At 44.3% G+C, this 26510-nt stretch overlaps 1 protein-coding gene across 1 annotated transcript in view; it reads left to right on the forward strand.

The window, feature by feature from the left end:
• The window catches only part of LOC111964363 (RING finger protein 24), a 34032-nt gene extending 12222 nt beyond the window's left edge, over nucleotides 1-21810 (forward strand). The window contains exons 3-6 of the mRNA XM_023988246.2: nucleotides 6496-6538; nucleotides 7179-7220; nucleotides 16294-16373; nucleotides 18728-21810. Of these exons, the coding sequence (XP_023844014.1) occupies nucleotides 6496-6538; nucleotides 7179-7220; nucleotides 16294-16373; nucleotides 18728-18878 (316 nt within the window). The 3' untranslated portion in view covers nucleotides 18879-21810. The remainder of the gene's footprint in view (nucleotides 1-6495; nucleotides 6539-7178; nucleotides 7221-16293; nucleotides 16374-18727) is intronic.
• The last annotated feature ends 4700 nt before the right edge of the window (nucleotides 21811-26510 follow it).

Below are 26510 nucleotides of genomic sequence, written 5' to 3' on the forward strand. Positions count from 1 at the left end.
AGTGTTCATTCAGTAATTGTTGTAATTGTCATTATTTACAAATAAATAATTGTAAAAAAATATATATATTTTAAAAAAAGAAAAAAGACGTTTTAAAGGAAGCATTGGAGTCAACAAGGGCCAGCATCCCTGTGGAACGCTTGACACCTTGTAGTCCATGCCCCAACGAATTGAGGCTGTTCTGAGGGCAAAAGGGGTGCAACTCAATATTAGAAACGTGTTCCTAATATTTGTATACTCAGTGTATTTTTAAAAAGGGAGAAAAAGGAAAGCGATTGAGAGACATAAGTGTTGAAGATTTACCTCCGTTACTAGTAACACTTAACCTCTCGGAGCAGAGCGAGAGGCTGAGGGATCTGTAACACACAGCAGCACAGTTCTAGGAGAGAGACTGACACCTTCTGAAAGAGAGCAGAGGTAAAGGTGCAGAGACTCCCATTGGGCAAGGGGTCAAAGGTGAGGGGCAGGGGATTTTCAAAGGTGAGGGCAGGGGCTGATTGACGAGTGGCACTGTTAGCATGGTAGTGAGGGGGATAGATTCAAGTTTCAGTAACATTTAGTACAGGAGACCACAGAAGGCCACGTGGTGCTAGGGATGTGATCTTTCCATGGACTCCTCACTGACTTCTAAACAGAACTGGGCAACATAAACACTCCTCAACGTGTATGTGTGTGTGTGTGGTTTTATATATGTATGGTGTGTTGCCAGCCACAGGCTTATTTCACGTATGTGTGTGGACTTCGGGACTACCGAGAGGAGGGAGTCGAGTCTACCTGTGACGTTCAGCCTCACGTCAAGCTGTCCGGGCCGTGTTTGCTTGGGCCACACCGGGAAAGCGAGCATTCACACATCCTCTCCAGAGCCCGACTGGCCTCGTTCCCTCTCCTTTCCCGTATTGTTCAGCTTTCAGAGGATCATCTGTTGACTGGCTGTGAGGAGTAGTCAAGTTGACCCAAGAAGAGCATCTATGTAGTTTTGCATTTCCCCACTAATGGTTAAGGTTAGGATTGGGGAAGCTGATCCCAGATCTGATCTAGGGGAAACACCAACACTGGAGCCTCGGTGTGGTGTTAGTAAGGGGGGGGCTAAAGTTAAGACAGGGCTCAGTGTTTCGTCCATCGGTCTCTAAAGGCAATGAACGTGGGTCAAGGAAATCAAACTGATTCTGTGTTAATATACATGGAAGTGTAGCCTATCCAGTGAGGCCTTGTGGTTTTTGTGGTTGGTGGGTTGTTTAGGAACCTGAGGGCCACGTGTAGAAAGGGAGACTGCGTCTTTAGAAGCCTTTCAGAGGATAAAAGGTCCAAATGGCACCTATTCCCTACACAGAGCAGGGCTAGGGCCATAGGGCTCTGCTTGCTCAAATGTATGCACTATAGGGAAATAGGGTGCCATTTGGGACAACGTTTTTCGATAAATTACTGTTAAATCCGACCACCTTTTTCCCCCCTTATTTTTCCTCCCAGAATTATATCGTGACACTGCATTAATTTCATAGTTTGTCTTGAGGAGGGAGGGCAAAACAAAAGCAGAAACACATTACCATCCCGCCCCGCCGGGTTAGGTAAAGGCAGGGTGAATTTGGGTTGAGACATGCTGCTTCTCGCTACTTAGGCAAGAAATGCTACAGAGTTCCAACGTCATTGGCCACTGCCATGGTGTCCACCATGGCAACAGTGCTCAGGACTATCTGATTGGACCAGAGGGGGCTAGAGTGGCGGGCCAATAAGATCTCCGCAAAGCAATATAATACAAGCCAGGTCTGGCTTCAAACGTATTGAAGGGCCATCTTAAGGAGAATAATACTCATTCGTTGTCCAAGGTTCAGCGGCTGTTAACCACTCAGCGCTAAGAGCCCTATCGACCCTGGTCAAAAGTAGTGCACTATATAGCGAATAGGATGCCAATGGAAGCATGCATAAAACTGTGCTGGATTTATACAACATCTACACAGAGGCCCTTGCATTTCCAGCTAAGAGGAGAGAGGATGCCTAAGGACTTAACATGAGGGGCACGACACATGCCTCTTCAAGTTGGGAGTTGTAGTGGTAGTGATTATGCAGCTAAGCAGCTTTTAATAGATGTTTCAGCAGGGGAGAAACAGTCTGGATATTATTTTCTGGTGGGATTTTTCCCCCAGTTCAGATGATCAAGTCAGCGATTCCTTCTCCAAACTGTGCTGTTGAACCTTTTTTTATAAGCCTTTATGAAAAAAGGTTAATTTGAGAAAGAACATGATAAAACACAAAAGGAAATTAAAAACAACCCAAATTGAATTTAGACCCAATATGCCAATGTTTCAATTAAAACCAGACCACCAAGAAAGAGTTTTTAGGCCCAATGACAGCAAATATGATTGACTTGTCTTGGATAACATACATTTACTTTTGTAATAATTGACTCGCTTCAGTACTTAAGCCATTTCATTAAGAGTAAGACAGACCTGGCGCTTTTCTGTCCATCTGTGCTCTCAACTACTTTGAAAACACTGCTGCAGTTCAAGCCTTGGTAAGCTTTGTTTGGAGCCGCAAAGGTTTAGGCTTGGTCATAGTTTGAGTTCAAAACCCTGTAGCCTGAACACATTAGGTAAACAGAGCTTACACTTCAGACAATTCCAGCCTTATTTGCTGTGGATACAAGTATTTTCTTTATGTTGCAGCTGATGACTACCAGATTCCTGGTCCCCCGCTGTGTGTTGCATGCCTGGGAGCCTGAAAATGCACAATTTCTAGTCTCTCATCACATTCTGATTAGCAGGCTGGCAACACAAAGTTTAGCACTCCTATATCATGAGCACCTTTGCTCGTGTTAAGTAGCCTAAATGTTGCATGTCTTGGCTAACCCTCTGTGTTTCTACCTGTGCGCAAAGCAGCTCAGGTCTTCAAAGTCAACTAGTGTGAATGATGAAAAGCCTGTCTGTCCCAAATGACTCCCAATCCCCTATATGGTGTGCTATTTTTGACCAAGTGCCGATAGGGGCTTTGGTCAAAGTAGTGTACTATTATAGGGAATAGGGTCCATTTGGGACGCACAGTGTTGTTTGTAAAAACAGAGCAGAACCATCAACATGGTGGACATACCATCCTGGGAGGCGAAATAGGGGGGGGGGGGGGCGGGGGGGGTAGGGGGGGGGGCGGGGGGGGGGGGGCCTTGGAGTACGTACGCTCGAATGGGCATCCAACATAAGACCGGTGCCAAAGTACTGCAGAGTAATGACACCCGAGCAAGGCCTTTTAGAATGTGTATGACTGAATTCCCTCGCAGTCTGGATGTATTTAACATCTAATCCATTGGTGTGGCTATATCAATAACAAATAGGTTACAGTGAAAATGCTGGTCCATCTATAATGGACAAAACAAAGTAATTTTTGACCACAGGTTGAGATTAAAAACACAGCTGACTCATAATTGGATATGGGCAAGTCATTCTCGAAGAAATGGATTTAGCTACGTCAATCAGCTTTTTAGTATCTGTGGTTTAGTTGCACTTAAGCTGTGCTAACATAAAAAAATAGGCCACCGTAAACATTGGGAGTGAGGCCTGTTGATGTCCAAAATATGGGGTCACAAACAAATGTCATAACACAAGAATCTACACTGTCCTGGCACCGTTTGCAAGAAACCTAAACCAACACAAATCAAGATTTTCAAAAGGAGACTAATAGAAACTACAGGCTATGTCACTAGGACGCAGCAGGGTGGATCATACCTTATCTAAGTAGCAGCAGAAGAGAAGGCTGAGGATGAAGACAAAGATGGCGGTCCAACCCACAATGTAATGTTGAGAGGAAGGTTCTGAACCCGATATTAGGCATCCTAAACCTGTAGTGCTGGAAAATCAGAGCTCATGGATATCCTGCAACGAGATGAGAGAGACAATTAGGGATGTGATAAAGTGAAATAGATTTGACTACAGGCGTATGTGCTATTGGGCTGAGAGGAGTACTGGACAATTTCTCAAGCCAGCAGAAAATCTTTGATAAGGTTCCAGCCGTGCAAACATAATGACAATAGGTAGGGTTATTTTAACTTAATATAATACATCAATAAAATCAATTTAGCCTCAAATAAATAATGAAACATGTTCAATTTGGTTTAAATAATGCAAAAACACAGTGTTGGAGAAGAAAGTAAAAGTGCAATATGTGCCATGTAAGAAAGCTAACGTTTAAGTTCCTTGCTCAGAACATGAGAAAGCTGGTGGTTCCTTTTAACATGAGTCTTCAATATTCCAAGGTAAGATGTTGTAGTCATAGGACTATTTCTCTCTATACCATTTGTATTTCATATACCTTTGACTATTGGATGTTCTTATAGGCACTTTAGTATTGCCAGTGTAACAACCATGTGTAGTTAACTAGTGATTATGATTGATTGATTGTTTTTTTTTTATAAGATACGTTTAATGCTAGCAACTTACCTTGGCTTCTTACTGCATTCGCGTAACAGGCAGGCTCCTCGTGGAGTCCAAAAATACAGATTTCTGATTGTTATGAAAACTTGAAATCGGTCCTAATTAATCGGCCATTCCGATTAATCAGTCGACCTCTAGTTAATGCACTACGTGTATTAACTGTTCATAGTAAAAATKTTCACAGGGTGGTATATACTCACCGTTTTCATAATATTTGTGGATCTATTTGAATTTTGTGCTTTCTCATGGCTGACTTTCTTCAAGCTATAGTTAGTTAGGTGTCATTTTCCAATCACAACACTTTTCAAAGGGTTATTTATCTTAAGAATATGGACTTCCCTATGCTTGGCTGCCTCTCTCTTGAGTTGACCTTAATACTCCTCTCCCATTTGTTAACATTGTCATGCCCTCTTAAAGGGCCTTAGCTTCCCCACTAAAGATGGTTAATATGCCCAGTCGTTTCCTTTCCTTGTAATCTATCCCCTTGAACACTGATCTAAGGACTTTAAAGGTGAAAGGRCTGGATAGTGTTCTGATATTTTACTACCCACCCATCATTGCTTGTGAAGGTCAAGGGAAGAAAATCAAGAAAGGAAGTTTAGTTTTAATGGGATGTACTGTAGTAAAGTAAAGCTCCCATTTCTCCAACGCAAATGATTAATCTGTCTCTCCTTCTAGCCTAGTCAGCAGTAATGAAGGCCACTACGGTAAAGTCAAGACAGGAGCTCTGGTTAGATAGGCACTCTCACGTGAAAAGCATCCCTGCTGCATTCACACGAATGATGGTGATAAAACCATGTGTCCTGCTGGCAGAAACCGTATGTGGGGGTGCTGAAGAGTTGCTAATGTAACAGGGATGATTGGTTTAAAGGGGGATGTATCCTATAACCACCTCAAGCTGTCAGTTGCGGTACCTTTTTTTTTTAACGCTTGAGAGAGAAAACATTAGACTCTCGACCTGGTGGACATTTTGCCTAAGCAGTCCAGTTCGGACCAGACCATTTGCCATTCAGTACGGGGGGGGCCCACATTTACATTGAGTCGTGTCAAGGTGTGGAATTCCCAACCTAGTTGTGGCAGTGGAGCTGCACGACTGCTGACCTGTGCTCCGTCAAAGTCGTCATAAGGTCGTCCGGGTGACGTTTGAGTGAGATTTGAGTTTGGTACTGATAGCTGGGTGGGAAGTAGGTTATGTTTTGGTTTGGTCGGGGTTAGTGGGGGAGGTGTATAACAGTGTCATTAGGGTCAGAAGCMGCCAAGCCATTGGGGTTAAATGTCACCGTTCACAGCTGTGAGATGGGTGTGAKATCACATAGTGTTCGTCCCAAATGACACCCTATTCCCTATATAGTGCACTACTTTAGACAAGAGCACATAGGGATTTGGGATACCACCATTGTGAAATCAAATGGGTCTGTGGGCAGAACTGGTGCCCTACCCGACCTCGGGCCATTCCATTTCAAAGACCATAAAAGATAGCAGGTCCAATCCTTTTCAAAAGCCATTTTGAAATGCCAAGTGGATCCACTTCTGATGACAGACAGTATTTCCTGTGTGTGTGTATATAAAGAGTTCATAGGGAAAGGCCTGGATTCAATTTAGTGGTTATTACAATGACCGTAGCTTTTATCTTCCATCAACTCATCTGGATTGATTTATGACTTCAAAACTAAAGATTAAAAAAAAAAAAATGTGAAGGTTAAGATTGAATCCAGGCTACCGTAGTCAAGATCTTGTACAGGGGTGAGTTTCCTGAATGTTTCGTAGCACTAAAATAATTTTAAATCCAAAGTAGACCAGGCTAGTTCACAACTGCAGCACTGCCATCAATGTCTGTTTCTACAGCGTCTAAACAGTTGAATTTGACTTGCTTTTATTTCCGTGCTGGAGATTTGAATGGACATTGTTAAATCAGCCATGTTTTTCTGCCCTGAATGCTCTCTATACAGTTGCTCACTTCCTGTTTCAGGGTCTATTGACTTGCCACTGTATCTGAATGTACTGTGAGTGCAACTGGTGAGTTGTAGCAGGCTCTTTACTAATTGAAGAGATGCTGTGTTTCTCTGCGTTGTCCCTGCAGGTTAAGGCACCAGGCGCACAAGGAGCTGTATGCATACAAACAAGTAAGAGGCCCGTCGTCTACGCACGCCACACACACACACACACACCACACACACACACACACACACACACACACACACACACACACACACACAAATACTATGAACATGGTTTATTTTTCTCACAGTATGTCACTGTAGCCTACAAATCCTCTGTTGCTGAACATACACATTATATAGTACACACCCTTAATATACATACTGTAGAAGGCATCAGAGTAAAAACAGAAGGATTGTGGTTTATTTTGGGCTAGTTTCAATGGAAGTGGGGGACTCGCCCTTAATCGAATGTACGGCCAGTTTTAGCCAGCCAGCCTGCTGAAAAAGTAACTTCCGGTCGTAGCTGTACTCCTTCCTGTCAGAAGACATTTCCAGATGCTGTGCGTGAAATAGCAGCAGGAAGCATTTATTTTGTTGATACRTCTTTAATCCCTTTAAGTGAGTGGTGAGGGTGAGGGGCTGAGCCACACAGGACCATAACTGCCTGGAACTGAACTGAACTCTACTGTCCATTCATACATCACCATTCTTYTTATACTAAAAAAAACAACTAGTATTGGATTCACTTCTGGATGTTTCCTTTGAGGAAAAGTGTGTTTTATGTTGTCTGTTCTAATTGCCTTTTTTTTTTTTTCTCTCTCAGGTTATACAGAAGGAAAAGGTCAAAGAGCTAAATTTGCATGAGGTAAGCACTTAACCTTTTTCTTGTTCCATTGTCTTGACTTCTATTGATACTGTATCTCATGGTTACATGGGCTTTGAGTTGATATTGTTTAGCATTGCACCAGGTGTTAACTTTTTTTTATTGGACCGGACATGGACATTCTGTAATACGACTGACAAGCTTAGCACACTCTGTGCTGTACTTCCCTAATGTAACATTAGTAACTGTTTGGTCGTTGTACTGAACTGTACCTCCCCCAAAAGCAACCTTTCAGACAGCAAACGCCACGTATTTGTTTAACCATTATTTAGAAAATGATTGCAGTATGTTAGGGTTTGCGTTAGGCTCTGCTCCTTCGAGGAATCTCACWGCCAGAGCGTGCATCATGTTAAAGCTGTAATATGTCACTTTTTGGGCGACCCTTACCCAATTCACATAGAAATATGAGTTCTAGATCTGTCACTCATTTAAAGCAAGTCTAAGACGCAGTAGATATGTTCTATGTGTGCTATTTATATGTTTAAGTTTTGTTTTTGTGTCTTTTTTGKTTTTGTACACCAGCTGAAAATACAAMATTTTTGGTTATGGAAAATCTATTTCAGTGGTTTAGATGGTACAATGATTCTCTACACTATACTTGCTTGTTTTGTCAMATAAACTGAAATTAGGCAAACTATTCACATTTTTGCAACCAGGAAATGGCGGAGTGATTTTTGCATAGTGCACCTTTTTAAGATCATAATAATTACAGGCAGTGAGCAAGGTACTCTGTACCAATCCCACCACARGACAGAACCAAACAGGTGGAGGCTGGGGTGGTGGSTGGGTACAAGAAAATACAACCGCATACTATCGCGTAACCAACAGCAGTAGAGAATGTGAGTAAAACKGATGATCAGCTTAAATATACCACCATATTAAGGTAGAAAGTGTTTGTAGAATATGATTGGTGCGACGTCAGCTAATGCATATACTCTGGTTTCCTGTCTGAACAGGCTGAGCTTCATAAACTGTAAAGTCGCCGTTGGTCTGGCATTTACATTGATTGTTTTGTTGTTTACTGCTGTGTTACCGTATATGGGTCCCATGACATACATTTAGGCTACTTATTGATTTAGAAACGTGTGATCTTGATGACGCAGGTTTATCATTGTCGTCTGAAGCAAACTGGTTGTTCAATAGCCACAAGATCCCTTAGGTTTCTCTTGAAAAATAGATTTGTATCTCAACTAGACTAACCTGCTAAAATTAAAATGTTGTTTAAATAGCGAGGGAACCCCTTTATGCAAAGTGGACCTGTCGAGACACATTTAGTTGAGCTGTCAGCAGACTGTTGTTGATGTATCTCTCTCATGTTCAGGGTATCCATGTCAGAAAAGGCACATTGTGTGTGTGTGCGCCTGTGTTTTTGAGTGTGCATGTGCCCTGTCCTCTCATTATGCATGTCTGTCTCTGGAGCTTGTTACAGTCCATCTGTTGCGTCGGACAATGTGTTAGTCATGTTAGCCCAGCTGTACAGCTAGCAGCGTTAGCCCCTTTTCCACAGATCTCCTTCACAGCCTCAGCCCTGGCCCCTGATAAACTATGCCCAAGTGGCCCTACTAGCCTCTCGCKAGCCCCCGCTACTYCCTTTAGCACGTCAATGCTAATGACAAAACTAGCGCTGGCACCCGCGTGTAAGGAGCGAAAGCGCTACGTTGCTAACGCTAACCAAACGSCTCACCGGCAGGGCAGGAATTTCCCACAGTGCAGAGGTCTAGTTATGTAGCCATTATTGAGTCATTCTATGTCATTAGAAGTGGGAGAGCGCTACAGTATGTGACGTGTGTGTGCCTGTTTGTGAACGTGTGTGCGTGATTGTAGGACAGCCAAGTTGTTATGTATTGCTGAAAAACACTCACCCAACGCTGGCTGGGGGGAATGACCCATTTTATTGGAAGGGCTCTGTCCAAAGGAAAATGTTTTTGGAAAAAGTGTATAGATTGCGCCTCTTGCAGCTGTATACATCTAACCTTCATTTGACACGGAGCATGGCTACAACAGCTGTGAATAATACGTGCTGACAAAGTAAAAAAATCTGTCGTTCTGACCCKGAACAAGGCAGTTAACCCACTGTTCGTAGGCCGTCGTTGAAAATAAGAATTTGTTCTTAACTGCCTTGCCTAGTTAAATAAAGGTAACATCAATTTCAATGTTTTTATTGTATCCAGCTGAACATAACCCTTCTAAATACACATAGGTCTACAACCTCACACACACACACACCGGTACATCACTTCATGCCCTTGTCTGTGTATGATGGACAGGGGTTGTATTGTGTGAGGAAGCGCAGCAGTTCAATGTTGTGGCAGTTCAGTAGTAGTGTCCTTGATAGTACTCAGCCAATCTATTACAGATCGCGTTGCTGTGCCGTTGCACTGTACAGCCGCAGCTATGTAACATTCAAAGAACATTGGGGGAAYACTCTAAACCAATCTCTAACGTTCAAAGAACAATAGGGGAACATTCTAAACCAATCTCTAACGTTCAAAGAACATTAAGGGGAGCTTTCTAGGCCTGAACCTTGTGACAAAGTAGCATATTCAAAATGTAGGACTACTGTATGTGGCTGATGAGTGTTGAAATGAGCAAGCTTTGACTTGACTTGGGCTTCAACACGCTCTCAGCTCTGTTTGACCTGCCGTATTTTACTTGCGATCCTTCCCAAAGCAAACAGAGGCCTACTTTTGAATTAGTCAGCCGATTATCGTTTTGATAAGATAAGCCTAACTCTGGCGCTGCATCAAGAATGACACCCTATTCCCTACATAGCATAGTGCACTACTTTTGTTCTGAGCCTTTTGAGGACACGGTCAAGGTCTATGTTCACAGCACTACTGATGATATCAGGAGCATGAATGAAATACCATTACAAKGTCATGGTTTGGTAGGCGCAGCAATACTCCCTGTTTGCCAATAATTGCCTATAGATTAAGGTAGGCTTTTTCAGTTTGAACACGMGTGCACACACACACTGCTTTTTACGAGCACGTAATGGACTGTGGCCCTCAACAGTAGTTTTGAATGGGCCCCTGGGGGTGAATCACTGTCCCCATTAACTCAAAAGCTCTTTGTCCCTGGTTTTATTTCATTACAGAAATATGTCCGCTTCATATCTGCCATTGGACAGATATAGCCTAACCGATAGCTTAACTTTTGTCTCGTTYCCTTGCCATGCTGCTTTCTCTTCAGGATAGAGTGGAGGAGGCAACTGGTCATCTGGAATGAAACACAGTCCCTCAACTCTAGTTCAGTGCAGTTGTAGAGGGGAGAAGGGAAACTTCTCAGGAATGAGATGCAGCCCATCTCACCTCAGTGCAGTTAGCCTAGTGGTTAGAGCGTTGGGCCAGTAACCCGAAAGGTTGCTAGATCGAATCCCCGAGCTGACAAGGTAAAAATCTATTATTCTGCCCCTGAACAAGACCGCTAACCCACTGTTCCAAGGCCATCATTGTAAATAATAATTTATTCTTAACTGACTTGCCCAGTTAAAGGTTAAATAAAAAAATAAATAGTTGTACTCAGAGTGGAAAAACTCCTGTGTCTCTGGTGACCCCATTTCCTGCCCAAGGCAGAGCTGCTTACCCTCCAACCCATAGCCTGCCTGGGGGCACACACTGACCAGTACACATTCTGACACACACACCTCACGTACCATCCCCACTTAACAAACTGCTCATTATGCCAAAGGGTTTAAACAGGGTTTCTTTTTATTTTTTACCTTTATTTAACTAGGAAAGTCAGTTAAGAACAAATTATTATTTACAATGAYGACCTACCGGGGAACAGTGGGTTAACTGCCTTGTTCAGGGGCAGAACGACAGATTTKTAYCTTGTYAGCTCRGGGACTTTCAGTTACTGACCCAACGCTCTAACCACTAGGCTACCTGCCTACAAATCACATTTTTAGGCTACCTACTCTTAAGTGGCTACGTGGGATTAGAACTACGCAGAACGGTACAAGGAGAACTTGATTGTTTGGTTAATAGGAATTGTATCTCACAAACTGAGACGTTGTTGCTGATCTTGGGTCAGTTTAGCATTTTCTCCACTAATGGTTAAGTATATGATTGGGGGGGAGGGGAAACTAGATCTGTACCTAGGGGAAACGTCAGACAGAACACAACCCAAGCAACCTTTAGGTGGAACGGTAATAATAGAGCCAGACTGAATAAATGAATTTGCCGTCATGAATTTTCATGAGGCCGTTGGCATTTGGAGCAGAGCGGTTGTTTTTCAATCARACACAGGCTGTCTGGCTTTGTTTAGATGCTAGCTATGTGGATAGTGGTCTGTGTTGTTGCTCAATTTTTACGAGAGCRAGAAGGTACGTCTTATGTAAACTGGGATGTGGACCAAGAGGAGCAATTGGGGGCCAGTTGCCAGGGCCAGTATTCATAAAGCGTAGGACCAGGTCCCCTCTAATCTCTCRTGGACAGATCTACGTAAACACAAYTGATACCGTAGAATCTGTCGGGACTGTACGGGATGCGTAGGATAACGAGCAGCAGTAGTTTGGATTATTTGGACAAATCACACTTTTGCAGGTGTTAGCGTCTTTTGAATTTCAGAAGGGGAGGGGACTTTCGKCCCGTGACTTGCAAAGAGAGAGGGTAGAGCTCCTCGTTCATTATCATCTGAAAGGCAAACCTGATACTAAACCAGCACTCCTACTGAGAYGCTTTATCAATATGGGCTGAGYTGGAATCAAAGTAAAGAGACACGAAATGGCCTAGTAAATATTCTTTCTGTATAACTGCTGTACATCTTGTATCAAAAGCGACAACTTGTTTACAATGGGATGATTTGAGTTTATTATAGGATAGAGAGCACTCATGATGTCAAACGATCTCGCCCACCCCCCTCTCCTTGATTGGMGTGACTATCTTTTCATAAAAATGTATTCCAGGATTTGCAGTGGTTGGAGTCGTCGGGATGTTTTTTCCCATGGCGACAGAGATCAGTGGTCTCGTAAATAGTCATATGATGACCGCTATCTCCAGTGTCCCTATGTCCTGACTCTTAAATCAATCAAATGTATTTATAAAGCCTAAAGCCCTTTTTTAMATCAACAGATGTCAAAGTGCTATACAGAAACCCAGCCTGAAACCCTAAACAGCAAGCAATGCAGATTTAGATTTAGGAAAAACTCCCTAGCAAGGCAGGAACCTAGGAAGAAACCTAGAGAGGAACCAGGCTCTGATGGGTGGCCTGTCCTCTTCTGGCTGTGCTGGGTGGAGATAGTACATGGCTATAAAGGCCAGATTGTTCTTCAAGATGTTCAAACGTTCATAGATGACCAGCAGGGTCATTCAGAAGTTGAGGTAGCAGGTGAGTGAGAGAGAGAGAGAGAAAAACAGCAGGTCCTGGACAAGGTAGCACATCCCGTGATCAGGGTTCCACAGCCTCAGGCAGAGGAGTTGAAACTGGAGCAGCAGCACGACCAGGTGGACTGAGGACAGCCAGTAGTCCTGAGGCATGGTCCTAGGGCTCAGATCCTCTGTATRGAAGCAGGYTCCTTAGACTATTTTCAGTGCAGGTTGCTATTGTAACCCTGGCTACATCCAAAGAGACTGCGTTCCAGAGTTGAGCACAGCAGCACACCAATTTATTCTAGTGATTGTAAGACATGTACATGCCCTCGTACACTCGCACACGCTGTGAGACCTGGGTGTGTGCTGTACTGAGCTCAGGAGGAGGGAGTGCTGAGATGTGCAGTTATGGTCCATATCGCGCACACAACTGTCAGATTTAGTGCACTGCTCATCTACATGATTTAACTCTCACTTGCATAGATACCACACACACAGGAGGAGKTGGTGCTGAGACGTGCAGTTTTGGGCCGTATTTCACACACACYATCCTAGCTCATCACTCCTCTCCTCCCATTAGTGTAACAGCATAGTTAAAGAGAGGGCAATGAAAAGAACTGACACCATTGATCTAGTGAATGAGAAGGAGCCAGGGTTAGTGTTCAATGGAGCTCAACCGAGAGGATGGTGTCTTGTCTCTAACTACACCCTAGAGAGAAACCTTAGAGGGCTAAGCTGGCAGTACCTCTTTTCATCCCCAGCCCCAAGCTAGTCTGTATTGAAAAGGGGAGAGAGAGGGAGAAGTATGCCTTTTGTCCTWGAAGTGTAGCACTCCGAAGTAGGTCCTGCCCCGACGTAATACTGTAGCCAAAATGGCCGCAGACAAAAAGGCTAGGCTCATAGAGTTGGATAGAGGACACGTTTGCAAAGATGTGACCTCTATCCAACTCTATGGCCAGGATACACAGCACTAGCAGTTCTTCTGTATTGAGGGAATGTTCCACGCATTTCTGTATTATYAAATGAGGAGAGACAAACTTATTACACAAGTCAGTTATACTTAAAACTGAATCTTTATTAGTGAGAGCTTTGCAATAGCGATGGCTGGTTGACGAATCAACCTCAGATGATTCGTTGAGAGCCACAACACAAAGGCTACTGAGATCTTTTATAGCAAAGATCMACCCCCTAGTCTACATAACAAACAACAGATGTTTGGAACGGGTCACAAGGTGAGACTTTTTTAAATGAGAAAGGAGTGTCCCGTAGCCAGATAGCATTCGCTATAAATTATCGTTCAGTTTAGCCCCTAAGACGAGGCTCCRATCTCATTCCTGGTACTTCATAGACCAAAAACACCAACTCATCCAATGGCATAAATCAACTGTTAACTCCAGATACTCCCATCTCAAGTAAAACCCCTTCTTGACCACACACCTGGACAAGCTGATTGAGGGGAGTGAGCYTCTAGGTCATACACTATCCCAGGATAAGTGCAACATCAGAGATGACATACAATGGTTCCAGACACTACCCCGCACATCTGTTGTCTCAAACCTCATTTCCCCCAAGGCCAAAGGAAGGAATGACTGGCRCACAGACATTGTGGAGACAAGTAATTGGTTCCCCATTAATCACGCCATCCCTTCACATGGTTTAAGAATAGGTAAAGACACATTCACATATGAAGACAATGTTCCCTCCTGTCCTCTTCTCTTTCTGATATTCTGCATAGCACCAGGGACATGTGAAAGACAAGCCTGACTTCTCCCCTCTCTGGGCCCCAGCTGAGGGAAGAAGTGCAACTGCCAACACCAGAGTCTGAAGGAATACATTCTAATAACAAGTATATCATAAAAGCATATTATGCAGATAAGACATCTTAATTATCTGTTACCCAACTAATTCTGATTCTTCTGCCACAAGTTACAAGTGTGATTCTTCATGAACATTATGGAACCACTACTGGCAGTAATGTATACACACACACACACACACACACAATAGTGCTGATAGGTCACTGAATGGGGTGTGTGTGTGTGCACAGCAGCACTGACAAGCTAGTAGGTAGATGAGCTATATCCAGTCTGCCGGTCTCCATCCTGCCTCTATCAGCACCGTTGTCTTGTACCTTCTCCATTGTCCTCTGACAGACACAAAGATCTCCCGGTCCACACAGAGACCTATTGTGACAGTGGGTTAAAATGCTTCATCACAGACCCCAACACGCATGCAAACCACACACACACACTCTTCTTCTCCCAGCCCACACAGAGTCCTATTGTGACAGTAGGGCTAATCCTTCCTCACTGCCACAAACAGACTACTCCCAGTCATTGTCAACACACACACACCAACCACTGCCTTTCAGCATGCTGCTCAATCGGACATGCTCTGCTGGTACAAACAGTGGGCGTCCCAAATGACGCCCTATTCCCTATTTAGTGCACTACTTTTGAGCAGGGTCCATGCGATTCAAATCAAATGTAGTGGACTATATAGGGAATAAGGTGCCATGAGACTCATGCAGAGACTCATTTCTCCGGGGGTGTCCTGTAACAGAGCCGGTTTTGGCTTTGGGCGACTAAGGTGGGTGCTTACAGGTTGTCAGAATAAGGTCTGAGCATGTAGTAGTAGTTCTAAACAATGGTCCCTGCATCAATATTGCTAATGCTGGAGTGATTGAATCCAGCCCTCCAGATAAAGAGACTTTAAATACCCAGGCGAGTGTCCCTCTCTCTCCCTGTGTGGTGTTCTCTTGTCTTACTACACAGCTAGTATTTGCTTCAGCTTGGCCTAACTAGGCCATAAAACTAGCTTTTAATGGTCTTATTTAGGCCTAGCTGTCTGGGCTGGCACCTTTACGCAGGAAAGTACACACAGTACACCGCACCCATCTGGGCCAGACTGGTTTGGGCTGAGGAGACCCTCACTGGATCTAGTTTCAACTGGTTTTAATGGCTTGTGTGAAGTTGAGAGCACAATCGACATTGTGTGTGTATCGTATGTAATTTCTGGATTTAGTTGGGCTGTGATGAATAGATCACACCCCTGTGCATGTTACGTAAGTTGCATTTCTACAACACTCCAGGTGCAGAGGCCTTTTCTGTTTGCACCCTCCAGAATGTTCCCTCTAACGTCACAGTTTAATGAAAACATTCTACTGTTTGAGGGAGAGGCTTCTTTCTCCGGCCTGAGGAGTCTTATCTCGGGGTGTGGTCGCCACTCTTTCTAGGCCTGAGAACATATTGAGGTCTGGCATGAGAAGTGGTATATCGAGGTGATGGGTTCCAGGGCCTATATTCAGAAAGCATCTAGTAGGAGTGCTGATCTAGGATCAGGTTCCCCTGTCCATGTAGTCTTATTCATTATGATCTAAAAGGCTATCTGATCCTAGATCAGCACTCTCTGAGACGCTTCATGAATATGGGCCCAGAAGTGTACAAATCGTATATGTGTCGACGCTCCCTCCTCTGGCTATTCCCAGACATGTTTTAGTTTGGGATACTGACGTCTGTCATCCTTGATGCGTTGCCATAACGGTACATACAAAACCCACTATCTCGAAGCTGTTTATGTTTGGTTTTTCTGCCCTGCTAGTGCTAACAGCCCCGTTTCTCCCTCTGTCTCAATCGCTCCTCTCTCTCCTTAGACTTCAGCTACAATGACTGTGGTTGTTTTGCTGCCTTGCTAACTCTGTCCCCCCCCTGCCCCCGCCCATCTTTCTCCGTCTGTGTCAACAGATATGTGCGGTGTGCTTGGAGGAGTTCAAACAGAAAGACGAGCTGGGGATTTGCCCGTGCAAACACGCCTTTCACAGGAAGTAAGTACACCAGAGGCCTGGCTGATGCCCACACCCTGTACACAGAGCATGTGGATGGAGCCTAGCCCAGTTAGGCCTAGCCCAGCTAGGCCTAGGCCGTCTTCCACTCAGCCCCAGTCTCACAATAACATTAAACAGTGTGGTTGAGCACCATTTACATAACCCAATCTAATAGCCACACCCTGTACACAGAGCACCTTTCCCATCCAAACTGCGATTCTAAAGGGTCACCCAGTTGCACGATAAGTTCTGTTGATGAGCATATATGGCTAAGCGGACCCAAAATGGTGCCTCCCGCCTCCTAGCACAAAGTTACATCCACACAGTGATTCCAGCTCGCTCAGCCAAGTCTAATACATACACACACGATGTATGCAGCCCCATTCGCACAATAACAAGTTCCGTTAATGATGAGCATGTGGTTCCAACCAGACCCAAAATGGTACACMGAGCCCTTCCCATCCAAACTGTGATTCCCACTCACTCATCCTAGTCTAATTCACACRCACTGTACTCAGCCCAGTCGCACAATAACAATAATATTGGTCTGTTGTTGATAAGCATGAGGGGCAAAGTGGRTCCAAAATGGTGGACGTCCTCTTCRCACAGAGTGCTTATCATCATCACAGTTAGTCCAGTGATTSCAACTCACTCAGCCCCAGTTGCACAATAAYCGTAACTTCKGTTGAGGGGCAAAGTGGACCCAATATTGTGGACCGGAACCCTTCCTCACACCAAGTCAAACATGTTATGATTCGGCTGCAGAAGTGATGGTTCCTTTACTGCCATTTCTTCGCCGCTATCTACAGTTCCCGCCCCCTCCAAGGTCTCTTAGTAGAGCAACCCAGCACACGGCAACAGAGTGAAGAAATCCGTGAAAGTAGGGGGGGGGTGAGATGAATGCGATGGAGAGAGATTATGGGGAAAGGAAATGACCGACCGAGAGCAAGTGAGAGGGAACACAATGCAGCGCTTGATGGATTGGAAGTCTCTGGTGGCCTGGGGCCAAATGAGTTTCCTCCCACCAGCATGACAATTTAAATTGGGCTGTTTACGTCRAGCCTCGGCCTAGTTTTTACCACGTCAGGAGCTGGGGCGGGGCCCACTCAATCACAACACACTGACTTGCATGTCAACACACTCCGCTGTGTGTGGCCCTCTGGGACTGCAGAGAGAACTAGATGGCACTAGAGAGCAGAAKATTTATAAACCTCACAGGGGTTGAATGCACCCCTCTAGTAGGTGACCGTGAGAAGGAAGCACAGTCCCTCTCCCCCTTCACTCCTATGTGTGAGTCCCTTCCCAACCCTGTAGGACCAGAGTGTACCAAAATAGAACTGCCAGCCCCACTGTAAATAATTAAGTAGCAACGAACACGCCACGCCGCCCCCACTTACTTCTGACTGAGTCATGGGCAGAAGCTCTAGGGGTGCGTCCCAAATGGCACCCTATTCCCTCTTTAGTGCTCTACTTTTGCACTCCATTCCCTGTTTAGGGGTGCATACATTTTGCACCCTATTCCCTATTTTAGTGCACTATATAGTGCCATTTGGGACGCACACCCTAGTCTAGGCCCCATCAACCTACTGTACTGTCTCGCGCTGTAGTCTYGCTGTCTGTTTCGTTAACAATGCATAGCGCAGAGCATCCTTATTCAGTAGGGCTGAACATGTAGGGATGGTAGATGGCTGCAGATAGAAATGGAACACACGGAACAGGTAGACRGAACACACACACATTAGATWTTTTTTTTTTTATACAGTTACTGAGCTATTTCTAGCTGCTATGCGGCACAGTCTACCCTGTGGAATAAGCCCCCTGGTCTCCCAGTGCAAGCACTTTGTGAGCAGTCAGAAATAGAATAGCTGGATCAGTTGCAGCAGTCAAAGAGCTGAACTGAGAGGGCTAGTGTTTAGAGAGACAACACTAGAAACACCCACACGGGTACACATAGTCTAGCCGATGTTAGTGTCACCCACATTTGCAAGTGTTGACTTAAGCCTAAGGGTTAAGAGAGTTGGGTCAGTAACTAAAGGGTTGCTGGTTTGACTCCCTGAGCCGAATAGGTGAACAATCTGTCGATGTGCCCTTTGGGCAAGGCACTTAACCCTAATTGCTCCTGTAATTTGCTCTGGATAAGAGTGTCTGCTAAATTACCTTAAAAATGAACAATCTTGTCTCTCTCTATCCCCCCCTCTCCCTGTTCTTCTCCCTCTCCCCTCGCACCCTGTTCTCCGCCCGCTCTCCCTGTCCTTCTCCCTCGCTCTCTCCCTGTCCTTCTCCCTCGCTCTCTCCCTGTCCTTCTCCCTCGCTCTCTCCCTGTCCTTCTCCCTCGCTCTCTCTCGCTCTACCAGGTGCCTCATTAAGTGGCTGGAGGTGAGGAAGGTGTGCCCGCTGTGCAACATGCCCGTCCTGCAGCTTGCCCAGCAGGCGGGCAACACCATCGACGTTACCGTCACCGTGCCCATACAGCAGCCCCTGCCAGGCATGGAAAACCTGGTGTAGCGCAGACTGCAGTGAGCACACACACACCTGTACACATATACCTCGATCACACCGGCAGCGTCATTGCATTTTTGGTACACCAGAAGTACATTCATTTCCAATGGAACGCTGTGTTTGCCTCGCATCATCGGACGTATGCATCAAATTCTTTGCGTAGACAGCTTGACGGAAATGGTAGAAGAAGGTGAATGTTGAACTTTTGTTSCACACATATCCAGATGATGCCGCGTACCATTTTGCGCCATGCCGCTGCAGGTGTGATCGAGGCGTTTATATGTGATTAAAAAGACAGGGCAGACAATGGAGAAACACAACAGTTTTCCGATGCGGACAGAGACTCACGGTGACGAGGAAGTGAATCTGCTGCGTCTCCTCTCATCTCTCTGCCTCGGTGGATTCCCATAAGGGTTTTTTATAATAACGGTTCTTTACTGACCATCTTTTTTTTTGGACACAGCCGTGGTCACTATTCTGACCGTTTCACAACCAAAGCACTTTTCTGGGGACACCAGCGCGTGACGAGCAAGAGGCACGAAAACCAACAACTACAACACGTTGAAATGAAAATGGCGTCATCGTTTAGTTTTCTTTTTAACAACTAAACCTTAGTATTTTTTTGTTTTTCTACAAGCACTTTAAAAATTGAACGCTTGTGAGGAGGTWGTAGTAGCAACAAGGTTATATTTTATATTTTATTATTTCGATGAACTTTTTTTGTGTGTAGATACAGAGCCACGCGAGTAAATTTTTTAGTTGAGTGGATACTTTTTTTGGGGGGGGGAGCATAATATCTTAAAGGGACAGTAGCCTCCAAATGAAATAACATCACGATACTCGTGGGAAGCTCAAGGAACCGCAGAATCTGTGGCCTGATCCACCCTCTCTCTCACACATACAAAAGTGGGAGGGAGGATCACCCCAACCTCAGTACTTGGTGTCTAAACAACTTAATGTGAATTAAGAGAGGATGGGTGTGAATGTGGAGTTGTGACCCGAATGTGATTCAGCGGTGTGCATCGGACTCTGCGTCCCCCCTTGCATATGAAGGTTGTACAGTTTGTTACTCACTGCACACCTCAGTGTCAACGTTCCCAAATGGCACACACAGACCCGACACAAACTGTGGAGGGGTCCTGGCCTCTGTCACTTCCTGTGGACTGGCGATCAGGAAGTAAGAGAAACCCAACACCCAGAGCCCATGGCACCCCTAGAGCCAACATCCAATCCGATGCCTCCGTTACTGTTACATAAGAGAAGACTGAGCCCCTCCCGAGCCCACAGTGCTCCCAAAGCATTACTCATTCAGCTTGTGGCAACGGAGCGCTATGAAAACGCATAGCTGGAAGATTCCTCTTTTGGTTTTATTACAGTTAAAAATACATCCCTCTCTTGCAGTCCTCAGGTTTGAGTTTGAATGAGGTTTAGCCTGATTGAAGTCTAAAACAGCTAGCCCAATCTACACACTACATAGTAAACAAGAGTACTTCATATAATGCCAAGATGATTATATTCCATATTGTCTCCAATGTGATCATGTCTAGAATCATATATTCTATACGCTAATCTTTACGAAACCTAGAACAAACACTGGTCCACTGAGGCAGTGGTTCTTAAACTTTTCCAGCTCGAGAACCAAATGTAGAAATTGACCGTCCTCCCCTGACCCAAAAGGTCCTCCAACAACCCAAATGAAGAATAAATAGTGCGTGATTATAGATGTTTTCCCACAACCCACCTCTGACCTGCCCAGGGCCCCAACCCATACAGTCGTTTAAGAAACCCGGAACTAAGGCATTGTTGCATTTTGACTGCTATACATAAATGTATAAAACCAGACAAATTTGCTCAATTCATTTCATTTCCATTTTGTTTTTATCCAAACAATGATGGTAGTGAACGCTACAGGGTGACACAGCACTGCCTTGGCGCGTGAAAGGCTTGGTGAAATCGATCAAGTTGTGACGCTACGCAAACTAAGCAACAAACCTTGTCTCTTGTTTGCGAGCCGTTACTGATGTAGCATTACATATGGCAGAAAAACGCATGGTCTTTTACTCAGCACTGAACGAGCAGGACCACCYGCGCTTTCACTTCCTTCTCAATTCAGTCAACGACTCAAAGCTGCTTCTGGGATTAGTAGCTATTTAGCTTTAGCTTAGCGTTGAGCTAATTAGGCTATGGGGGATATAGGCTAATTATCTAGTTCAAATTCTGGCAGCACTCAGCATATCGGTCAACACACATACGTACGTTCCCAGTAGATGTCATTGAGCTGGTATAGGCCCTGGTTAGCAGTCGGAGAGAACAGCAGGCTCATTCTAGCGCTTTCCCCAATCGCTCTCTCCACACTGGTGTTTTGTTCCCCTAATATATATATATATATGCACACACTAACCCCTCTACCCTCGTGCTTTGTGGCATCACTGAAGTAAAAGTGCTGTGTGATAGTTTGGAACAGAGTCCCATAGGTCAGGGGTCAGCTTGTGGCAAAGGTCACAGACTAGATCTAGGTGATTGGTCATAATAATGGCGTTAAACGCAACTTTATTTATAAGAAAGCCTGGGCTGTTCTAACAGGGTCGATTCGGTTCTTCCCTCTTAAGTGTTTGTACCTTTTCAGGAACCTGGCTGTTTCAGTGCTGAGCATCAGGCCCAGCTCTAGAACCACTGCGCTTGTGTCTCCTAAAAATAGAATGGTATTCTTAGAATTCTAGGTGTTAAGAACACCAAGTCGTTAACGAAATGTACTGTGTCCACTGGCTTTACCTTCGTACAACAACAGAGGGGAATGTTAGCCTACTGTAGCTAGTAGGTGAAAAGAATAGTGGGACATTATTTCTTGCCAATATCAGAAACAATGTCTCCTTCCCGCCCCCGCCCAATAATATCTATTGTATTTGAGGGAGAAGGATGACAATTGTGACTATGGTAATTTTTTTTTTAACTTTAAACTTTATTTACAATGTGTGTTCATTTTGGCTATTTGTTTGATGAGACACCAGTCTGTGGTTGAATGTGGAATGAAAAAAAMCATAACCTTTTTATTGAAGGCGCCCGGCGTTGCTTGTATGTGCGGGTCGCTTCGGTACCCGTTTGCCTCTTCTTGGTTCTTCTTTGTGGCTACACACAAAAATGAGCTACACAGGAACCAATGGAGGTGTCACCCTTTCTGTATATAACTCACCTCTTTGTACAAAGAGACTTCAACTCTGATATTAATCTCAGAACTCCAAAGTTTGACTGGTCCGAAGTTTATTTTTTGACAACTAGCCCCACCACTTTCTTATTCCCTTAAGACTCCTATATTGTAACAGATAGCCAACAAGAACACAGCAAGTCTTGACGCTTCATCCTCTGCTATGTGTGGTTGTCTCTGAATTGACGGTTTAGAGGGAGTTTTAACGATAGGACTGGGTGGGGAGGAGACCGATAATGTGAAAGCATCCGATGAAATGGCGGCTTGCACATGCAACCGATTTCACCATTTTGTAATTGTACATAGAGAGTAGTAGTGTTGGTAGGAAGACATACTGCATAAACACTTTTTACTGTGAGGGGGTGTGCATTGTGCACCTGTTAGGTTTTAATTCTGAGTWAAAAAAACTGACATTATGAAAGCTTAACCAAGTTTATTCTTCCCAGAGGATCAATACAGCTGTGTTCAGACAAATACATGCTTCCACCAACACAAGTATATATACTCGAATTTAGGCWCTCCTTCTCTCCAATCCTTACATCTTTTATGGTTCGACAGGAAGACGAAGTGATAGGGTAATAAACCATAATTTCTCCCTTAAGAGGATCTGACCTGACCTCAACCCCCTTGATGTCTAAATCCAAAGATCTTCACCTGTGACTTCCTCCCATCCACCCAGCACATTCCAAAGCCACCTGGCTCCTTCACTTCTGATGTAAAACCCAGTCTCTAGGATAGCAATGTTCCAAGTTTAACCCAGAATCCAACACAACGAACAGTTGAGGATAATTCTTCCATCGAAAACACTGCATCTGAGCACTTATAACTGCCATTTGCCCATCTGAGAATTGCAACAATTCCAGACATTTTGTAATGCTTTCTTTCAAATGAGAGTTGAAGGTCAGAAGAGATCTATTATACCCCATAATTTCTTCCTGTGTAACTCCCTAATCCTTCCCCCACGCTTCTCGGACCAGACTACATGGTTCTAGGTTCTCTCCGAGTCCTGGAAAGCATGTAGCCACGGTCAAGTGCCATAACAGCAGGCAGTTAGAGGCCCTTCTGCGAGTGGAAGGAATCATGTGTATATTCATAGTGAATAATCACCTATCGTCTACTAAGGTACCAGGCCAAATCTATTTGAAAAACATTGCGAGTTTGGACGGTTGATGAATTTAGTGATGACTCGCCCCACCGTAACCTCCACTGATGTCAGCACTGTTCCAGAGAACGCCAGGCTATTGGGCTGTAAATATTGAAGGACTATGATGTACTTGCTTCAATATCATGAATTACTGAGAGGAGAGTGAGGCTCTTTGTCACGACAGCAACCAAAATGYGTAATAACGGGCCCCTTATCGCGTATCCTTTCTATAAGGTGCTTTTATCTCAAAGTATACCCAGAGACGGAGAAAGTGGGACATCCCACTCCTTAATTTGTGTTTCAATGGAAGCCAATGAACTAAGTAGACCAGACCAAGCTGCGATCACATTGGTGTCTATAGTAGAGCCACTCCCTTAAGTAGAACTTTTTTTAATGGTAAACGGCCTGAGTGAACCATTTAAAAAAACAAAAAAACATCTTTGGTATACCTGGCTGTTGGCAGCCATTTTGTGTGCCAGACCTCAAGGTCAACGCTGTGTAATTGGTCACTTGGGTCTCAATAACACGTGTCACTGCCTCACTGAAAACTCTCAATGTTGTGTATGGTGTCTATTTATTCAATGTATAGCTCTTGTAGTGCCCCCCCCTTCTCTCCCTTCCTCAAGTACATCCCCCGTCTCACCCCTAACCCACTTTATCCCAACCTCCCACTATGTCCAATAGCCACCACATTCTTCAATGGGTCAACCTACCCCACCCTGTGATAACCTCTCCCACCCATCTTACCCCAACCTCCCGCTTCATCCACTAGCCCACACTTTCTTCCCTTGATTGGTGAACCTACCCCCCCATGGGTCTACCCATCCTACCCTGAGAAATATAACATTGTTTATAAAATTAAGAATTCTGCAGCAGAATATTTTTGGAGAAATTTGCTGTACAGTATTTGTAAGCTCTATTTTTGTATATTTAATTGCCATTTTGGAGGRAAAAAATTATGAATGCATTTCTTTTGCTAATTCTGTTTTATTCATTTAAAAAAAATWGTTGCATGTGACTGACTTGAACTGTAAATAAAATTACCACGTTTTGGAAATAATGACTGCCTGCTATGCTTTATTAGTAAAGTTCCTTTACATGGTTGTAGCAGCATAAATGGAGTTAGTTCGGAAGGATTCATTGCCATGTAAATTTACCTGGCTAAAAGGTGTGCCACTTCCATGGTACCGGTTATCCCGAGTTGAACTCAGTTGACCAAAGATGCCTCACACTTGATTTGTAGTATTAGGCTCTGGTATGACATAATACCAATGTTGGAAATGTATTCAAGTGGCTGATCAAGACTCTTGGCTCGCACACTGCATCACTAGTTGCATAACACCAACTTTTAACAGATGCAGACCMGCCACAAACAGCAACACTCCACATTACATTGCTTACTTTATAGCCAAACACATGGTGTGAGTATTCTGTCATCTGTGCTGTATCATTCCTGTTACAGTAACAGACATTAAAGTGTCTGTTACTGTGTCTGTTCTAATAAATGGAAACAAACCTGATAAGAGTTTACTCAGRCCGTTTACGATTGGACAATTTTTTCAAGGTTCCTGTCTGTGCCAGTGGGTGTTCTCGCTCTCGTGAGAGCATGCTTTTCCCGCGTGAGCTCACAGTTCCTCCATATTGGTCAYGTTCCACTGCTCAGACGTTGCTTGCCACGTCATCGACTGACAGATTGCTATAACAKACGTGGTAAAATACCTTTCCAGGCGTTGTAAGATCTAGCAGGCATCAATGACGCCTGGGCAGAGGAATGCGCCCAATATCTGGCATGCTCATGTGAGAGAGGGRACAGTTGGCTCTGCTCTACCTATTGTCCCTTCCCGCTCACCCAGATKTTTTTGCCAGTGAGATATCTTGCCACAGGGGCAATAAGTAGACCAGAGAAAATTAGTGGGGTGTCACACCTTCCTTACCTCAGAGCTCTATGGCAACAACAGGCCTCAGAGTGTCTGTACTGTTCCCTCTCAACATGCTTCGGCCAATCAGAGCGTCTGTACTGTTTCGCTTCGGCCAATTTGAGCCTCTACCGTTCCCTTCTCTGGTGTTGAGTGAAATTAAGGATTGGCTGGTTTAGATCACTCAAACTCAACTCTGGACCTCAAAGCCAGTTCCATTGCATTTTTTTCAATGTTCCCCTCTAATTAGGGACTGTTTTAGACCTGGGACACCAGGTGTGTGCAATTAATTATCAGAACAGAAAACCAGCAGGCTCCAGACCATGTAGTGTAAGAGTTGAATACCCCTGGTTTAGATTGAAGGTATTGAGTCTGATAATCATGATGTACAGGATAAACTGTGATTGACTAAGATTATCACGAGAAATCAGCCAAAATCGTTTTCTCTACTGGTTTGGAACAAACACATTGTATCGATCATCTCAGAGCAGGAGTACTGATTTAGGATCAGTTTTGTACTTTCGATCACAAAATTTACATAGACAGGGAAGACATGATTCTAGATCAGCACTGGCACTCCTGAGATGCTTTATAAATACCGACCGATTAGGGTGTAAAGTGCCACCACTAACTTACTACCTGTTGAACTAAACAGGAGATTGGTGCTTGATTGACCATTATAAAGAATCCACAGACATTTAATGTATGTTTTAAGGATATGGTGCCCAGAAAGTTAGCCTGGATAAACCAGACTGAACACTGCACTCACCATTGTGCATCCCATCTTTCAGTATGGTGTAACCAGGCTACCACGAGTGGCCTGCATCTGCGCTCTAAGGCAGCCCATTCTGATTCTTTGCCCAAATATTGGCAAAAGATCKGACTGGTCAAAAGACCAATAATTGGGCAAAAGATCAGAATTGGGCTGCCTGTGTTGAAGCAGCCTAAGAGCTGTACCACTCTAAAGTACWTTTAAACGTTAGACAGATGTGAATCGACCACAAGAGGAAATTAAAAGTAGTGCCTGGTTGGACGCCTTCAGTTTGCGGAAATAAAAGGAAAATGCCTTGCCACTTTACTCCTGTTTTCAGACCAATTTGTCCATGCCAGTTGAGTTTCTGTAATCACAGGCAAGTGAAAGCATCTCACCTCGAATTCACACTCCAAATATCCATATTCAGAACACAGTGACTCACACATACACCACACACGCATTCCAGTAATCAAAATGACGTTGAAAAGACATTTTTCTGACGTTGACATCAGGTTCATTTTCWGTTCCGAACGAAAGTTGAAAAGACATCCGAAATAAAACAAAAGGGATCTTGTTCAGCCAGCAGCTCACACGAGGCAAACACAAAACCCCAGAGAAATAC

Source organism: Salvelinus sp. IW2-2015, linkage group LG1 (genome assembly GCF_002910315.2).
Source record: "Salvelinus sp. IW2-2015 linkage group LG1, ASM291031v2, whole genome shotgun sequence".
Lineage (NCBI taxonomy): Eukaryota > Metazoa > Chordata > Actinopteri > Salmoniformes > Salmonidae > Salvelinus > Salvelinus sp. IW2-2015.